The 17653-nt window shown below is 39.3% G+C and overlaps 1 protein-coding gene across 4 annotated transcripts in view; it reads left to right on the top strand.

Annotated features, from left to right (window-relative positions):
- Positions 1-17653, top strand: part of nlgn1 (neuroligin 1) — a 368401-nt gene that overhangs the window by 149201 nt on the left and 201547 nt on the right. For 3 of the 4 annotated variants that reach the window (XM_020701552.2, XM_020701548.2, XM_020701544.2), the window contains one exon: positions 2822-2974. The exons of the other annotated variant lie outside the window; for it this stretch is intronic. In XM_020701552.2, the coding sequence (XP_020557211.1) occupies positions 2822-2974 (153 nt within the window). The remainder of the gene's footprint in view (positions 1-2821; positions 2975-17653) is intronic. 4 annotated transcript variants of the gene reach the window in all.

Below are 17653 nucleotides of genomic sequence, written 5' to 3'. Positions count from 1 at the left end.
TGCCTGGGTAAAACCAATTTACATATGAGACACAGTTGCAGTGCTTAACATTGTGAACATTAAATAAACTGAATTTGACAATTTTATTACATTGGAAGACGTATGGAAATTCAGGTAGAGTTTTTAGAGTCATATTTAAAAAAGAAAAAGAAAGAAAATGTGTTCCGTTACAATGTCGGGATACCTATCGTATCTCCAGAATCTTGCCAATACACACCCCTAATGTAAATATGTGTAAGTGCATGTGTCAGGCCTCCGTGTTCAAAACTATTGCATTCGCGCATAGTTACAAATTTTTCACAACAATCTTCGGACTCTATGCACAGGACATGTGGCCATTGAATGCCCGTCGCCAGATAAACCACGCTGAACTTTGACCAATCAGGGACTCAAATTTGGAAGTGACGTATGGAGCAGGCAGTGAAATTCACCAAACTTCATGGCAATGAGTCTAATGACGTGACTATTACGAAATAGTCGCTGTCTTGGAAACGCCTTTCTGCTAAACGTAACAATGCTGTAATTAGGCACCAATTTATCAAAATCCTTTAAAATAAGATTAGACACTGGAAATCGGTTCTGAATTTGGAAAAGTTTCATTCTGAGGACAGCTGGATCATCTCATGGGCTCTCATCTGGGTGGCTCTGAATTTGACACCAGCAGAAGCGCATTTTCAGTTCAGGCATGCACAGGAATGTAGAGCGCAAGATTCAACGATTTCAGCTCAATCGACTCCTGAGCATTTAAGCTCACATCTGAACAAACAGGAACTTGTGGAGAATGGTCTCAGCAGAACTTTTTAGTTGTCATCTCTTTAAACTTTAACGTTTGGAACAAACTGTTATTTTGTCTCAGTTCAAGTATGCTTACTGTGACAGCCGATCTTTTTCCTGTCGTACATATCCTTTATTAAAACTTTTCATAAGAAAAGATTTCCCTGACAGTTTTATCATCTGTGATGTGCAGGACTTCCCACGCAGAACTCATAAAAACAAGAAAAACCTATTTGAAAGTAAAAAGGCTTCTGACTCATACTCAGATGTCCTCCAGACAAATGTGTTATCCCTGGATTTACAGGTTTCAGTCTCAGGTTCCTAGAGATAGTGCAAAAAATCTACAATACTGGGCCAGTGTACACAGAGGTAACTAGTGGCAGCAGGTATTTAAATTAAATCCTGATCCAATCCCATGATTGTGGCTAACTTAAACACAAACACATGCAACTAAACATGTGGGAAGGCTAACAAAGACTTACCAGGTTTTCCACTCTATATGAAACACCTAAGAGTCTCATTTTTTTTTCTTCAAAAAAATGAAAGTGGACCTTCCAGAGCATCTTGGATTACTTCTCATTGTCTTCAAAGTTAAAAGTTAAAGTACCATTAGCTGTCACACACCTTAGTGTGTAAAATTTGTTCTCTGCGTTTGACCTATCCCCTGGGAGAGCGGTGAGCTGCAGACACAGCCGTGTTCGGGAGCCATTTGGCGGATTAACCCCTACAGTCTTTGGTATGACTTGGCCTGGATTTGAACTTACAACATTGCAGTCACAGGGCGGACACTCTTCCACAAGGCCACTGAGCCTACCTGTTGAAGTGATTTAATGAGGTACACGGTGCTCTGTCAAAATGTTGGGGTTGGGCGTTACGGTATCAGTGTTATCAGTCTGTTTTTTTTATTACATGTTACAAACATGTTACAAACAAGGTTGGAACTTAAAGAGGTTGCGAACACGCTAACACGGCAACGCCTCAAACAAGGCCAGTGTTTAGCAAGTTACAAACAAGTTCTGGGATGATTGTGAGCGCAGATAATAAAGTCTGACTGACTGACAGACAAACAAACGTATTCCTGACTTTCTTGTCACTTAATGTGTACTTTAAGTTCAGTGCGCCTGATAAATTAAAAATAGACCATTCATTGGCGGTGCGCCTTTTGTGCACCCTATTGTGTGGAAAATACGGTAAAGAAAAGAGTGCACCCTACATAAATTTAGGCCACACAAATGACCCAAAAATCATAACATCCCTCCAAACAAAAACCAAATTTTTGTCCTCTGAAGAAATGTTAATTTAGGGATCTATTGACAACTCACAAGCTGTTGAGCTTCCTGCTGCAATGAACAATCTATAAGGAAATGGTTGCTAGCTTTCATGTTGAATAAACAAATAAAGTAGGTTATGATCAGAAAATACAAATATTAGTTCAGTCTTTGCAGTTTTTCTAATTATTCACAAAAACAGATGTTCTCACAAAGTTTCAAATGTTCATACTTTCTGGTGCAAGCATCATATTAGATCTTTCTGTCCCCACAAAGTCTACACAAAGTCTGTGCTATGAGTACTTTTCAAATTTGTTTCAACCACACACGATCTTCTGGTGAAATTGACAAAGCAGATATGCTATTTTCTATTACATTTCCCCCCATCTTAATTACAGAAGTTTTATCTCAGCCTGTTGTGACAGTTCAGATTGCAGCTTTTGCCCAAAAACTCATTACCTTAACTATCCCGCTTCATTAACCCCTGCGGCGCCCTCAGCTTGAAATAAGTTGCTAAATAAAACATTTTCCAAACACCACAAACATGTCATGGCTTTATGTGGTAAAATGAATGATTTGATGCCTAAAACTGACAAGGTCTCCATGTTGAAAAGCCAGTTTGCCAAGATTACTCAAGAAAAAAATAAATACAATTAAAGAGGTGGCCACAGCCTCCAAAAGCATTAAAATTTCATTTCAGGCTGTCACATTCAATCTGTCATCTAATCAGTCGCTCTGCTTGTTCCACCTCCTCCTGTCCCCCCCCCCCCATCCTCCAGACATTAGAGAGAGCGGAAGCCCCAAGCCGGTGATGGTGTTTATCCACGGGGGCTCCTACATGGAAGGAACCGGGAATATGTTTGACGGCAGCATCCTGGCCAGCTACGGGAATGTGATTGTCATTACCGTTAACTACCGTCTAGGCGTCCTAGGTAAGAGCCTGCTTTTTAATACGCTGTAATGTTTGCTGTTTACTCGGTCCGGCCTTCATTGACGGTGCTCCCAAAAAGTTTTCTATTTCTGTTTCTCTTTGCTCTTTCTTTGGAGGTTTGTTCCCTTTCTTGTTTATTTTTTATTTTTTTAGAAAAATCTGGCTGCAGACAGGATCGCATCTCCGGCTAGCATCAAAAATTATACAACTTATAACCCAGAAGTCTTGAGAATTGAAGATTTTTTTTCTTTAAGTAAAGCTTAAAATGTGAAAAAAATCCTAACTGTGAGGGTTGCCAGTAAACATTTTTTTAAAGGACATTGGAATGTTGATGTCTTCAGCCAGGTCCTTTAGGATTTTTCTGTGTGGCTGATCAGCAGATATAACCTATCTTTCAGTGAAATACTGCTGCTGCTTTGGTTCTGGTCAGTCCTGCTTTTTTTGATGTATTGTTGCCGATAGTCGAGCTTTAATTGAGGCGAGGCTTCGTGCCGCGCTTGTTCTGCAGTCAGCCAGACAGGTCAAGGCCTCAGCAGACTGTTGTATTTTTCTGTGACAGACTCAGCGCGAAGTGAAGGACATCAAACCTTCGGATTTTTTCCAAAAAAAAGTGAATGGGTGTTGATGATTAAAAAGCATTTTTCTACAACAGCTGTTTTCAAGTACTAGAAACCATTTGGGATATTGAAAACATCACACAGTTGCATGTTTGCAGCACATGCTGTTCTTCCTGTACCAGAACATGTAACAAGCTTGATAAAATGGACCCTAGTTGGTGAACTTTTGTGGATCAAACATCCCCGCCTCCCCGTCTTTAGAGAAACCTTTGATCTGCTGTGGCAGCATCAGCTCTGATCTGCAGTGCCTTCACTTTTCACACCTATATCTCCGTTTTCTGCCTACTCAATCTTATCATTTCTCATCAGCCTAATTTCTAATTCATTTTTCTTTCTGTACGGATGTCACTTTCATCCCCAGAGGGCAGGTGGATATTGCAAACCATGGCGGAAGCAAAGGTTCTCTATCTTTATCCTACTTCCCTGCTAAGGCAGATTAGGTTATCTTTGAAAGTTTTGTCATGAGGTTTTATAGCATTGCTGTTGTGCAGCATTGCTAAGGTTGTTTGTTGCATCTGAACCCCCCCAAAAAAACATATACCAAAACCTTTTTTTAAATGTGAAGTTGCTGTTTTAAATTCCAGCTCTCCATGCCTGTGATCACCAGTTCCATAAGTCCAGATTTTGCGACCACAGTCAGATCTCAGGTCAAAGCTCAAAGAACAGGAATACAATGCTGAGAAGGAATACAAGGCTTTGCACACTGTTTTTGCATGAGGCATAATGATATGATGCGAGTCAACATTTTTCTCAATTTATAGAAATAGGATTTTTAATCTTGAGGCTAATCTTTACGATTGAAATGCCATTTCTGCAGTCTATTTGTTTTTGTTTTTTTAACAAACAAAAAAAAAATATAAAGAAAGAAGGTATGCAATAGTCTGCCATTTTGACAAGAAAAGAGAAAAAATAAGAGAAACACAAGCTCAAGAAGGACAGAAGGCAAGGCAAGGCAAGGCAAGTTTATTTGTATAGCACAATTCGTACACAAAGTAATTCAAGGTGCTTCACAAAACAGAAAAATGCATTAAAATCACAATACATCATAGAAATAATCAACATAAAATTTACTTTAAAAAAAAAAGAAAAAAAAAAAAAAAAAGAGATTTAAAAAGAAAGGAAGGAAAGAAAAGTGCAGATAGGACCTTTCAGTAATATACACGGCTAAACAGAAATGTTTTAAGTCTAGATTTGAACATGAACACAGAAGAGGCCTGTCTTACGCCTTCAGGGAGGCTGTTCCAGATTTTAGCTGCAGAATATTGAAACGCTGATTCCCCTTGTTTAGTTCTGACTCTGGGAATCAACAGGAGGCCGGCCTCAGAGTACGAGATGGTTCATATGGCACTAACATGTCAGAGATGTACTTTGGTGCGTGGCCATGGAGAGACTTGTACACAAGCAGAGCTGCTTTGAAGTCTATTCTTTGAGGTACAGGGAGCCAGTGCAGAGACCTGAGCACAGGACTAATGTGATCATACTTCTAGATTTCTTTGATTGGACAATCTAACTGCCCTTTTTTGCATTCTACGTGGTGCAACTACAGGTATAGCACCAGAAGGAAGCTGTTCATCACAGGGCCCCAGTTTGACATAACCTTTCCTAGGACACTGGGGGCCCGTTTCATCCTAGCTCCGGGGAATAGCACCTCTAGAGGCGCGCAGGAGAGGTTGAGTTGAGGGTAGTTTGGGTGATGGACCGGGAGGAGTGGGAGCTGGACGGGATTTGGGTGAACGACGGAGGGGGCGTGTTGGAGGGGGTTTGGATGAAGGCCGTGTTGGAGGGACTTTGGGTGAAGGATAAGGAGGGGGCGCTGGAGGGGTAGGAGAGCTCCTGTGCGGTGTGAGGCTCACAGGTGTTAGGGGAGCCATCTTAATTCCTGACTTAATGAGGCTATCAAAATGGCTAGGTAGGGCCATGGGTGAAAGTGAGGGGGACGAAAAGGAAAGTGATTCTTCACTGGGAGTAGATGTAGCAGGGGGCGCCCACAGCTGGTCAGATGGTGGAATTTCTGGGGCCAAATCTGGTGGTTGTTGTTGTGGTTCTGCAGCTGGGTCCTTAGCTGGCGGTAGTTGTTGTGGTGCTGGTGCAGGTGAGTCCTTAGATGGAGGTGGTTGCTGTAATGCTGGTGGAGCTGAGTCCTTAGATGGAGGTGGTTGTGGTGCTGGTGCTGCCGGATCCAAGTCTCGGTCCTTCCTTACTGCCTTTTCAGGGCCTGAAGCAGTGTGGGATATCAATATTGAGACAGAAGAATGATCTACCACACTTCTTTTTTCTAAGTTTACCCGGAAGCTAATGGAGAGGTGACAGTCGATGAAAGCTGAGAGGAAGCGTGGTGGAGTGCAAAATTCCATAAATTTTTTGGTCACAATGTTTAAAATGAATATTAGGAAGATTAGAACATCAGCAAAGCAGAAAAGGCAACGGTCCTTTTCCGCAAATTAGCTTTTTTTTTTCTCATTTACACGATTTAAGATTTTGCTTAGCAGAGAACTTCAGTTGGGAAGGTTCAGGTGGAAAAAAAATCCGGTTTTATCAGGAAAAATTACTGCCTTGTTTGTTATATTGTGAATGCAAAGAAAAAAAATACTTCATTTACTTTTTTTTCATGTAAAATATGATAAGGCTAAATATAACATCCAATTTAGTGTTAGAATTGTGCAATCTGTGGTACTACGCTCTAATCCAGACTAAAAATAAAAGATAAAAATAAAAAACTTTTCAGGTCTTCTGTTTAAAATGACAATATAGGTTTAATCCTGAAATCTGCTAGCTTTAATGCTAAGAGAACCACTTGGCGTTCTTACAAACCAAAATTTAGCAGAGCTGCAAATTAACACTTCATCGTTTAAAAAAATCTATAAATACTTTTGTTGCAATTAAGCAATACATTTTTTAAATGGAGCTCATAAATATTAAAATTAACTGAATTATAAAAGTGTTAACGTTTTTCATATTGCCATTGACAGCAGCACAAACCGGTTCCTTTCAAAATAAAATGTGTTCTGTGTCAACAAGATCCTGCTCCTGCAGCATATATTCTTGAAATTATATTTGAAGAACTTTGCCTCTGAGTATTCTGTTAATAAAACACTAGATCAAACCTTATATCCATAACTTTGCCTAATTATCTGACGTATGCATTTTGGAAGAACGGTAAACCTCTCAATGCCTCTTGGTATAGTGTCATCTCAGTAGTGGTCCAAAAAGAAAACATAAGATAATATCTGGTCACGTTAGATCACCTCAGTTTAACAATCTAAAACATAAATGACAAAACTTAACTAACAAACCATTTCTGTATTCAAATCATTGGCATTTTCTTCAAATCTGAATAATAAAATAAAAAGCGGTTATAGACCGCTAGTTTAACTCTAACAAGGTTTTACAGAAAGAATCTTATTTTTTGTCATTAAACCTGTTTTTTCATAAATTTTTTATTGCATTTAATAGAATTTTTAATTGTAAAAATTAAAATCAAACCTTGCATGTACATGTAAAGAAACTTGCAAATTCATAATTTTTATGTGTTTTATTTAACACAGGCATACTGGTGTATTTTTCTTTTTTTCCTTTTCTTTCTTTTTTCTAAATGTAAATTTAATTTAATTCATATGTTTACTTGTGCTGTACTAAGGGATTTGCAGAATGCCATTAGACACTTTAAATATGTAAAGCTGCTGAGGGGAACCTGCATTTATCAGGAGAGGGCCTGGGCCGCAGTGGATTTGGCCATGGGGCTTGCATATAACATGCTAATGGTCAGTGTGCAGATTGTTGTGTGTGTTTGGGAGTTTCTGCTGTGGTTGATGAATCACATGTTAGTGTGTGTCAGAGTGGTATTATTAAAGGTGGCAAGTTTTTATTGTCCACCTCACTCCTTCATGCTTTATCGTCAGCTGGAGGGTTGCAGCAGTTTTATGTAACACTTGAACTGCAGAAGCCTGGTGCTTTAACACCCATATTCGATACTCTGATACCCAAACACCTGAGGGACCATATTCATGACAGCGCCGGCCTATTTTGGTCCATCCGTCTTGCCCTAAACACCTCCGCAGAACAACACAAATCCGTGAAAGTGGTCTTTCTGTCAGTCTGAGGGACCAACACCCAGACTCAGTTTCACTGCTGGGCTTCTATGAAGTGGACTGTGCCTTTAAGGCCGGGCCCTCTCGGTGTTGAGTTTGTTTTAGGCTGGCCAAAACCTTTAATCATGCTGATTGATGAGGTGCATTTCCCTGACTCAAACCTTTTCCAAATACCTCTTCCATTCCGGCCATACATCAGCCGTTGAGCCAATTCATCAAGCCTCTGATTGTTTAAAGATATACCTGGCCAGTAAAATATCCATTTCTCGGCATAGCACCGAATCTCCAGCACCACAATCACATAGAAAAACCCCCGGCTTCTGAAAGGTAGCCACCAAAGAAAGCTAATATCCAGAAGGGAAAACACAAAGCCTCAACCTGAATTAAATGTCATTGAACATGTAGTTGACGTTGTTTTAGTTCTCATTTTAGAACTCTTGAAGATCAGAGCACAAGCATATAAAAAGTTAATTAACCCACTGCCATTCACACCACTAATGAATAAATTCATTAAAGACTAAATTTTTATAATACATATTTAACAATTTATCAGTAGGATGCATCATTACAGTAAAAATAGTGTCCATCACAAAAAACCTTTTGTTTTCTTTTGGAGAGTATTTGTCCTCTTTCTTAAAAAAAATTTCTTTTTGTAACAAATGATAATTAGGTTTTAATGATTATTTTATTATTAAGGTGAAAAAAATATTTTTCCTTCAGTTTTTTAAATGTGTTTATTTAAAGACTGTTATTCTTTGATTTAAAAAGGAAAGTCTTATTAACCCATGTCGTTCTAAAATCAGAAAGATGGCATCAAATTTGTTTTTTTCTGGGTTTTTTATGACATTTTAGTTTAAATGGAAACAAAGTCTCCGATTTGACCAATTATCTACCAACATTTGCAGAAAATTGCTAAATTTTTACGAGTTTTGTAGATACAGTTGAAGGATTTGCCTTAAATCTTTAAACAAGTTTTGAGAATTGTGTTAGTAACATTTTCCATCTGATTACGCTTCCTTACGTGTATGGTATATTTCTCAAAGGTAAACAAACTTTAGACGGTTTATAAAAGTCTGCACCTCTGGGTGAATTATCTGTCCATTTATACATGTTCTTCGTTTTTATGATGGAAACATTGGATGTAGTTTCAATTTGTGAGTTTGACACTAATTGTTTGCTGCTAATGCAATGTGTTGATTATTTATTCATCACTACACACATCTATGTAAATCAATCTTCATCATCAATCTTCTGAGCTGCAGAATGGAACCAAAAATAGAATCTTTGTTACATACAAATAAAAAAAAGAAAAAACCTTCTTTTGTCTCAGTGGGGTCCAATATTTTTTTTCATACCAGCTCTTTCTTTACAAATAAAGCATTTTAAAAGAAGCTTTTATAAACATTTTGATAGTAAGTCTGTCTAAAGGGAATTTGAGCTTTCTTTTTGCAGCTAATATAACTGTGACAGCATGAGATTGCTGAGGCGCAGAGAATGCACCAGCAGCTCTTTAGACCTTGGTGTGTTTGCATGATTGATTGGAGGATTCTCGTGTCCTGCATGTGGATAGAAAAAGAATGGATCTGGGCACTACCTTGGCATGAAGACTATCAGCATGAAGAAATGATGCATCAGATGTTGGTCAGTTTGTGTTTGTGCTCCTGAGTTCACTCGGTGCTGATGAAATAACCTCAAGGCTGCAATATTAAAGGATCGTCAATTGTACCAATGACTCCCAAATCAGTTTGATCCACACTCAGGAGCATCGGCTGTCCAGCTTTGCTTTCAGTGTCAAAAGACAAGGAAAACTGTCAGATTAATCCTCCATAATGTAGTTTGATCTGTGGATTTCAGCCTTTTAATATTGTCAGTGCCAACGTCTGTCCAAAAATCTGAGAACAAAACCAATATATTTCAGTTGTTTGTAAAACAGGTGTGAAGGTGATATTATCCCACCCCCATGTCATTAGTATAGATTATTTTAGATTGTTTTAGATTATTATAAATTAAGATTTGCTGTCTTTGGACAACATTCTTTGTGAATATATAAATATGAAAAATTAACAATGAAGTAACAAAACAAAATATTGGAGTAATGTCACCACTCAGACCTCACATGAAAAATAAAAAAAATTAAAGCTACAAGTAGCATTTAGCGGGCCCGAGCACGTGCCACCGCCTGACACGAGCGACCGCCCCGTGAGCAACGCCCTGCTCGAGCCATTCTCGTCGTTTTTTCTTGTCCATTCTGGAGCTCCAAGCTAATGTTAATATGACAGCAGCCTGTGGGGGGGGGGGGGGGGGGGGACTATAATCTGTTGCCTTAAAGGACAAAGACTTTTGCATATAGCATGAAAAAAATTCTTAAATCTAAGCCTCGTTTAGACCTGCTCATTTTCTCATCAAGTAGAAGAAGGTTTTTATCAGATTAAGAAACAAGCAATGATGATAATTGCTATCACTGTCCCTAAGGATGAGAACAATAGAACTCATTCAATTTTCACTACAATGTCTAGATGAGTGTCAGCTATGTCTGATAACTTGGCCAATTAGCTGGACCGGGATCTTGAAAAGTGCAGGTGGTTTAACGTCCAGTGTGATGAGTCTGTGGACGGCAACAGTTCAGCATAGCTTTTGGTTTCCACTAGAGAAGAATTCCTGACACATCTGCCCTAACAGACAACTACAAGAGGAGTTGAAATGTATAACATGGTGAAGGAGTTTTTGTGCAGAAAAAGGTACCATTAGAAAAGCTGGTAGCCATACCTGCAGACGGGGCTCCTGCTATGATTGACCGACAAACAGGTTTCATCACTCACTGTAAAGCTGACCAAGACTTTCCAAAATGTCTGCATTACTGCTGCTTCTTTCACCAGTAGGCCTTATGTGCAGAAGTGATTGGCTCTGGACATATAATGACTCCTATTGTGAAAATCATAAAAACCTCAGCTGCAAAGCAAAACAGAACAGGATTTTTAAGGTGCTATTGGTGGAGATATCTGCTGAATATGGTGAATCTGAACTTGTATTCTTGACTGACATTACTGGAAAACTAAACCACTTGATCTGCGAGCTGCAAGACATTGGCAAAACTATATTTTTTTATTGACCAGCCTGCCTGAGCCAGTGTTTTTCTTGTGGGGATCTTTTCTGCCAGGGCTTTCCAGCTTGGTCAGTGGATGTTGCTGCAGTTGTCTCCCTTGCTGGGACAGCTGGAGTTAAACATAGCAGCCTCACGGCTGTGAAGTGGACCCCGTTGCTGTCCCAGTCTGGATGGGCACTGTGGTGATGTTCCAATGTTCAGGCTGGCTCCTGGTATGAAGAGATTCCCAAATACCATTTCCTAACCGCAGAGCCAAGGATGTGTTTACATGTTTAGGTCAAAAATGTGATGAACAGCTTCATGTTGTCTATTGATGTAAGTTTAAACCTAAACATGTTTCCCTGTTACTAATCCAGTTGATATGGTTCTCCATCTGTGTCTAAGTGATAGAAAAGCATTTTTTTATATTTAGAGCTCCAAGCAAACAAACAGTTGTCTATATAAGAGCTTTTACAATTGTGGACTTTTAGCAGGTCTCTGAATACATGTGACCAATGTATGGTGGATTTTCACAGACTTTGTGTAAAACTGAAGGTGACAGAGACTTTGGAGAAGTGGCTACATTGCTCTGGACTTCTTTGTTTCATCCACAGAAGAGTAAAATATGTGATTGATTTTGAAAAGCTGCTGAAAAATGTATCTTTTTAAAATTGCAATTTCTAATTTGGGTTTTACATTTTGTGTTCCATTTTTTGTGATTGTATGAGAAAGATTTGTTATTTATTTGGTGTTTAAAGGTGGTACATAATGTATATACACAATCTTCTTAGAGACATTTGCTATATGTTGTGTTTGTTGTCGTTGTAGTTTAATTTCTTTGGATGTATTGAAAGGAAATGAAAAGAAGTTGCAGCATTGATTAAAAAAGCATAAAAGAGACATTTACTGTCTGATGTTACATCTGTAGGAGTGTACTGAGACTGGGTTTTGTTTTGGAGCACATTCATATATTTTGTTTGTAAAAAAAAAAAAAAGATAAAAAAGCACTAATCATTGCTTTTTTATTTTGGATGAATAAAAAAGCAATGATTAGTGCTAAGGATGTATAAAAGACAAACAAAACAAAGGAAATTGCTGTATTTTAGTGTTGAACAAGGCTTTCTAACTGTTCTACTTTCTGTCTGCCACTCCTGGCTAATTTACATGTGAGCACACAGCCGGGGGGCTAACTCCACTCCTGCAGCAGGGGAGACTGATGAAAAGCTTGAGGATGTAAGATTGAATAAATAAAATCCTAGAGTTGACCAGTTCATTTTATAAATGTAAATATTTTTTATTTTGGTGCTGATAAACTAAACAGATGTTATGATAAAAATATTTGCTTGAGTCAAAATGTCCAAAAATTTGCTTTCAGCACAATAGGGTGATTAAGGTGGTTAAATGTTTCTCGTACGTATAGTGCTGCTTTTCAAACGTGGAGCTTTGTAAGACGCATCTAATTCTGAAATCTCAGCTTCCTGAGACAAACGGCTGATTTCCTATGAAGCTTGATTATATGATCATGCTTCATGATCATTTATGAACATATATAGCTCGTCCAAAATTGTCATATCCATGGGTTCAGAATGGAAGTTTCATCAAATCTATTTAATTTCAGTGAGATCAGACAAGGAATGTGAACGTGAGAGCAACATTTGTGCATGGCGAGATACCCAACTTCGCCGCTCTGTCACGACCACACCCCCGCGTTGAAAGATTTGTTTTTCATCAGAGTAAACCTCAATGGTTTTTTAACAGGTGGACGTCATTTTGAGGTGTGTTTGCTCATTCTCCTTGGAGCAGTGATGCTCCAAGTAAAACATGTCATTTGCTGTTGCCAACAGGTGGCACTACACCTGTTTCGGATTTTTCCACTGCAGATGTGTTCAAAGTCAGACTACAATCATGCACAACAAATTTGGATCAGATTAGATTATTTATGGCTGAGTAATGGCCATTTTTCTTTTCATGGCGTGATTTCGAAACGACCTCAAATTTTGACGCGCCGCCACGGTCACAAACAACCGTAAAAACTTAAAAGCTTCGCAATTTAAGATCGGACATGTGTTTAGTTTACAAAACCAAAGTTTGGAGTCATTGTTCAAAAATCTCTAGGAGGAGTTCGTTCTAGAACGAGGCCTGCAAAGGACCAAAATAGAGCAAAAATGACATATTGACATCAATATAGCAGACTTCCTGTGCGACTGACAGCTTGGTCCCAAGAGACTTTTTTGTAGGTTTCCATCTGATGAACATGTCCTGTAAATATCAAGCTTGTATGTTAAAGAACATGGCGGGGCTCTCAAAAACAAACATGGTAGGTGGCGCTATTGAGCCGTTTTTTGTTCACCCATGCAAGTGCTGTGTATCTAAGTTGGAGATATGTAAGACGCCTCTCATTCTGAAATCTCAGCCTCGTGATACAAACGGCTGATTTTTTATGAATTTTTAATTATCTGACTGCAACGCAATCAACCACTTCCTGTTTGGTGGTGGCTTGCGCAGGCACCGTCAGGTGTACACCCATGAAACTTTAGACGATGAGAGAAGACCCTTATGAGTATCTCCTGTTGTAATTTTATGAATGTCGGACAAAGCACAGAGAAAAGATAGGTCAGAATGTGACATAAAATGTATTTGTCAATATCTAGGTGGCGCTATGGAGCTCGTCCAAGATTGTCATATACATGGGTTCAGAATGGAAGCCTCATCACCTCTATTGAATTTCAGTGAGATTGGACAAGGAATGTGCACGTGAGAGCAACTTTTGTGTGCATGGCGAGACGCCCAACTTCGCCGCTCTGTCACGACCACACCCCCGCATTGAAAGTTATGGCTTTTTATCAGAGTAAACATCAATGGCTTTTCAACAGGTGGACATCATTTTGAGGTGTGTCGGCTCATCCTACTTGGAGCAGTGATGCTCCAAGTAAAACATGTCATTTCCTTTTACCAGCAGGTGGCGCTACACCTATTCCAGATTCTTCCACTGCAGATGTGTTCAAAGTCAGACTACAATCATGCATATCAACTTTGGATAATATTGGATTTTGCATGGCTGAGTAATGGCCATTTTTCTTTTCATGGCGTGTTTTCAAAATGACCTCCATTTTCGACGCGCCGCCACGGTCACAAACATCCGTAAAAACGTAAAAGCTTCGCAATTTAACATCGGACATGTGGTTAGTTTACAAAACCAAAGTTTGGAGTCATTATTCACAAATCTCTAGGAGGAGTTCGCTCTAGAGTGAGGCCTGCAAATGTCCAAAATGAAGCAAAAATGACATATTGACCTCAATATATCAGACTTCCTGTGCGAGTGACAGGTGGGTCCTATCAGACTTTTTTGTAGGTCTCCATCTGAAGAACATGCCCTGTAAAAATCAAGCTTGTACGTTAAAGCGTATGCGGGGCGTCGGGACAAAAGTCACTGTAGGTGGCGCTATCAAGCCATTTTTCTGCGCCCATGCCAATCTCCTATAAAATACGAAATTTTTCGCGACTCCTGATGTGTGTGCCAAATTTGGTGAGTTTTGGGGTATGTTAAAGGCCTCAAAAAGGCGACTCTTCCGGTAGAATAATAATAATAATAATAATAATAATAATAAACATTCGAATTACAATAGGGTCCTTGCACTCCGTGCTCGGGCCCTAATTAAAGGGGGTAAAAAAATATACCTGAATAGAACATGATGAATCAAACAGCAGCCAGCGGGACTAACACCACAAATGCTCAGTTATTCCATCTTTTCTCTGAAGTTTCCGAGAAAAAGTGACAGTTCTGTTTGTTCCATTCATGTACGACACGGTTTAGCAAATGCTCACTCCAAAAACCTCCAGTTTTTGATCTCAACAGGAGGGTGAAAGCAAACCTGTTGTGTGACACAAAGCTTCATTTTAAAGTCTGTCCAACACCAGATAAAGATCCACAGCAGTAAAATGAGCAGCAGCCATTTAATCACAATCGTGCATGTGCATGTGCACGTGTGTGCATGTTGTCCTCACAAACTAACAAGTCCTTCATCTCTGTGTGAAGTGATCCTGCATGCTTAAAGTACTCTAAACTAACTCAACACTAACAACCAAAGAACATTTCTAACTAACAAATATAATAATTCTTTTGTTGAATGGCTTTAATGACCTGCAGATTTAAACTCCCTTTTGTGGTGCAATAGAATAGGAAAATCCTTTAATTACCACTTACTTTTTGACAAAAAATATGAATGTAATGTTCAATTTTTACACTGTTGTAAACTTTGTCTCATCAAAGATAAATGGGAAAAATATGATTCGGACTGAATTTGGCACTCTGCTACACACAAAAAAACTCGCATGATTCCCCAATGGCGAGTGGCGCCTCAAACTATTTCTTTTTTAAAAGCGAACCAAACGCAGAAGGCAGCAGGTCTAAAGTCTGTGATCTCCATGATTGAAGGAAGTTCCTAAAGGTTTCATGGAAGAAGGTATTCTTGTCACAGAGGGAACAGTTTTGCAGATGCAGCTGTTTCATGACAGAAAGAATCCAGAGGTGAGCTCCAACAACCCAATTTTGTCACGTTTCTTAAAATTTAATCAAACGATAGCTCACAACAGTTTCCACCAGAAAAAAAAAAAAAGTTCCATTTTAGTACAGAAAATAAAGCCTAAATAATCAATAAGTATATTATTAAGATCCACTCCTGTATTTGTAAAAATGTTGGTTCAGCAGCAAAAATAAAATAAAAGTGTTTATTTTAAAAGAGGAAGTCAGTTCAATAGAATATTAAGAATCACAGCTTTTAGCTTTAGGCCACATTTTTCCCTCCCTCTGAAGCCCAAACACGTAATTCTTCTTTAGACGACTATTGTTGTAATATTAGGGTATGTAAATAAAATTGAATTGAATTGAAGCTGCAGTCAAACGGAACGTGATTTGGGGCGTCCTGTCTCAACGTTAAGTCAATGTGCAGATGCGATCAAAGGTCCTGCCGGACATTTTGAGTGTCGGACATGGCGTGTATTTGGCGTTGTGTGATTTGGGCATTGGGTTGTAGCGAGAGTTAAAAAATCTGAACTTTGGGAAAGAAGATGTGTTGCGTCAGCCAATCTGGACTCAGCTTTGGCACGTGATGTGATGATAAGTGGGTGGAGTCCAAAAATGGATGGAGTCCAAAACCAACATAGTTGGCTCTAGTCCTGATCATTTTAGTCTTAATTTTCCCAATATTTTTCTTTTTTTCACCAAGACAACAATAAAAAGGTCTTCTAATTTTATTTGTAATTTTTTCCCCACCATGGACTAACGCGGGACAGCAAGGCGTCAAACTGGGTCACAGAGAGTAGTATCGCTGAAAGGGGCTATTTTTCCCACGCAACTCCTGCAGCAGATGGTGAACGTCAACGTACTGGGAGAATCTCTGAATGATCTCATGAACACAGACACGGTGACATACTTTCCAGTGCTTTTAAAGAGCTCTTTAAGATAAATGAACCTGATCTCTCAACATCATCTGTGTCTTCCATGCATTCTAAATCAGATATACAGTCAAGGCTTCTGTGTAGAGATGAGCTGTAGCTCCTCCCACATACATCTGGAGCGTGTAGTTTCTAAACACATTTTTGGACAGGCATCGGTCGAGCAGTGAATTCAATGCATGTTGAAGGAGAGGCAGCAGACATGAATTGCAGAATATTTCTTTGAGTTTCACTTATTGAAAACTCTTCATGAGTCACACTTTGCACCAAGTTTTTACAGTGGATACACGTTAGAACACGGAGTGGTCTTTGAACTGAACACAGATTTACTCCCTAAAAAGATCTGGATTTGTTTTATATCAGCTCTTCGGCCATGCCATGACTGCAGTCTTGGGTTGATGCTGCTTTGGGTTCACTGAGGCTCTGACTAACCTTGAACTGAGGCTGATTTATCTTTGTGGGAGAACAGAGGGCAGATCAAAGGCGGGCGAAGAAACAAGCAGTTCACTTCCCTTTGCATCAAACTGAAGACACACCTTTGCAAACAGCCTGCACAGAAGCCTGAGTGCAGAACTCCCTGTGATGATGTTATTTATTGATCAAAGCTTTGGTTTTTCCTTGTGTGTGAATGCATACTTGTTTGCGAGTGTTCCAGCCTTCGGTGAGTGTACCGGGGCTGAGCAGCACATGGACGATTACAGTGAACATTCCTGATAACTTCTTCCTGCATATGTAGGGGAGTTGACCACTCTTATCTGTGAGCAACTGTCTGTGATCATTTTAAGGCCTTTATTTGAGATAACCGCCTCACTATTCTGCAGTATTCACCGCTTTGACACATTTCCTGATAAATCCGGTTTTGATCTGTTCAGTTTCTCAGTCTGTCAGTCTCTCTACAGCCCACTGAGGAACTTGCTGTGCTATCTGCTGGCACCAAATAAAACCATCTCCAACAAGCAATAAAGAAGACAGAGAGACCGAGGGAGAGAACGATGAAGAGAAAATGTGATTTAGGACCTGATGGGGGCTGTTCACCCTGCACGAAAAAGCCATCTGATTGGTTATCAGCAGGAGCCACAAATCTGCCATCGCCATATTTTTAGAGGTCAAATAGGAGCGTCTTGCTAAGATATCAGGAAGCTGGGGAGGAGGGAGGAAACGTCACAAAGTTCTGTTTGAGTCTGAAGGTGAGAAATGCAGGAGAGGATGCAGTGTTTGGCTGATTTCTATCTTTTGTATAAATAAACCACGTAAAGAACAATTCAATTCAGTTCAATTTCATTTGTACAGCCCAAATTCACAACAACAGTCGTCTCAATGAGCTTCGTACCGGTAATTGTAAAGTAAACATAAAATCAAAAGGATCATGAATAAATAGAATTCATTAGGAAAATACCAAACTTAACTGACTAAACAGACTAAACTAAACTGGGCATCCC

This window comes from Oryzias latipes, chromosome 4 (assembly GCF_002234675.1).
Source record: "Oryzias latipes chromosome 4, ASM223467v1".
NCBI lineage: Eukaryota > Metazoa > Chordata > Actinopteri > Beloniformes > Adrianichthyidae > Oryzias > Oryzias latipes.
The sequence above is the reverse complement of the archived record's forward strand: the minus strand, read 5'-3'. Positions and strand labels throughout refer to the sequence as shown.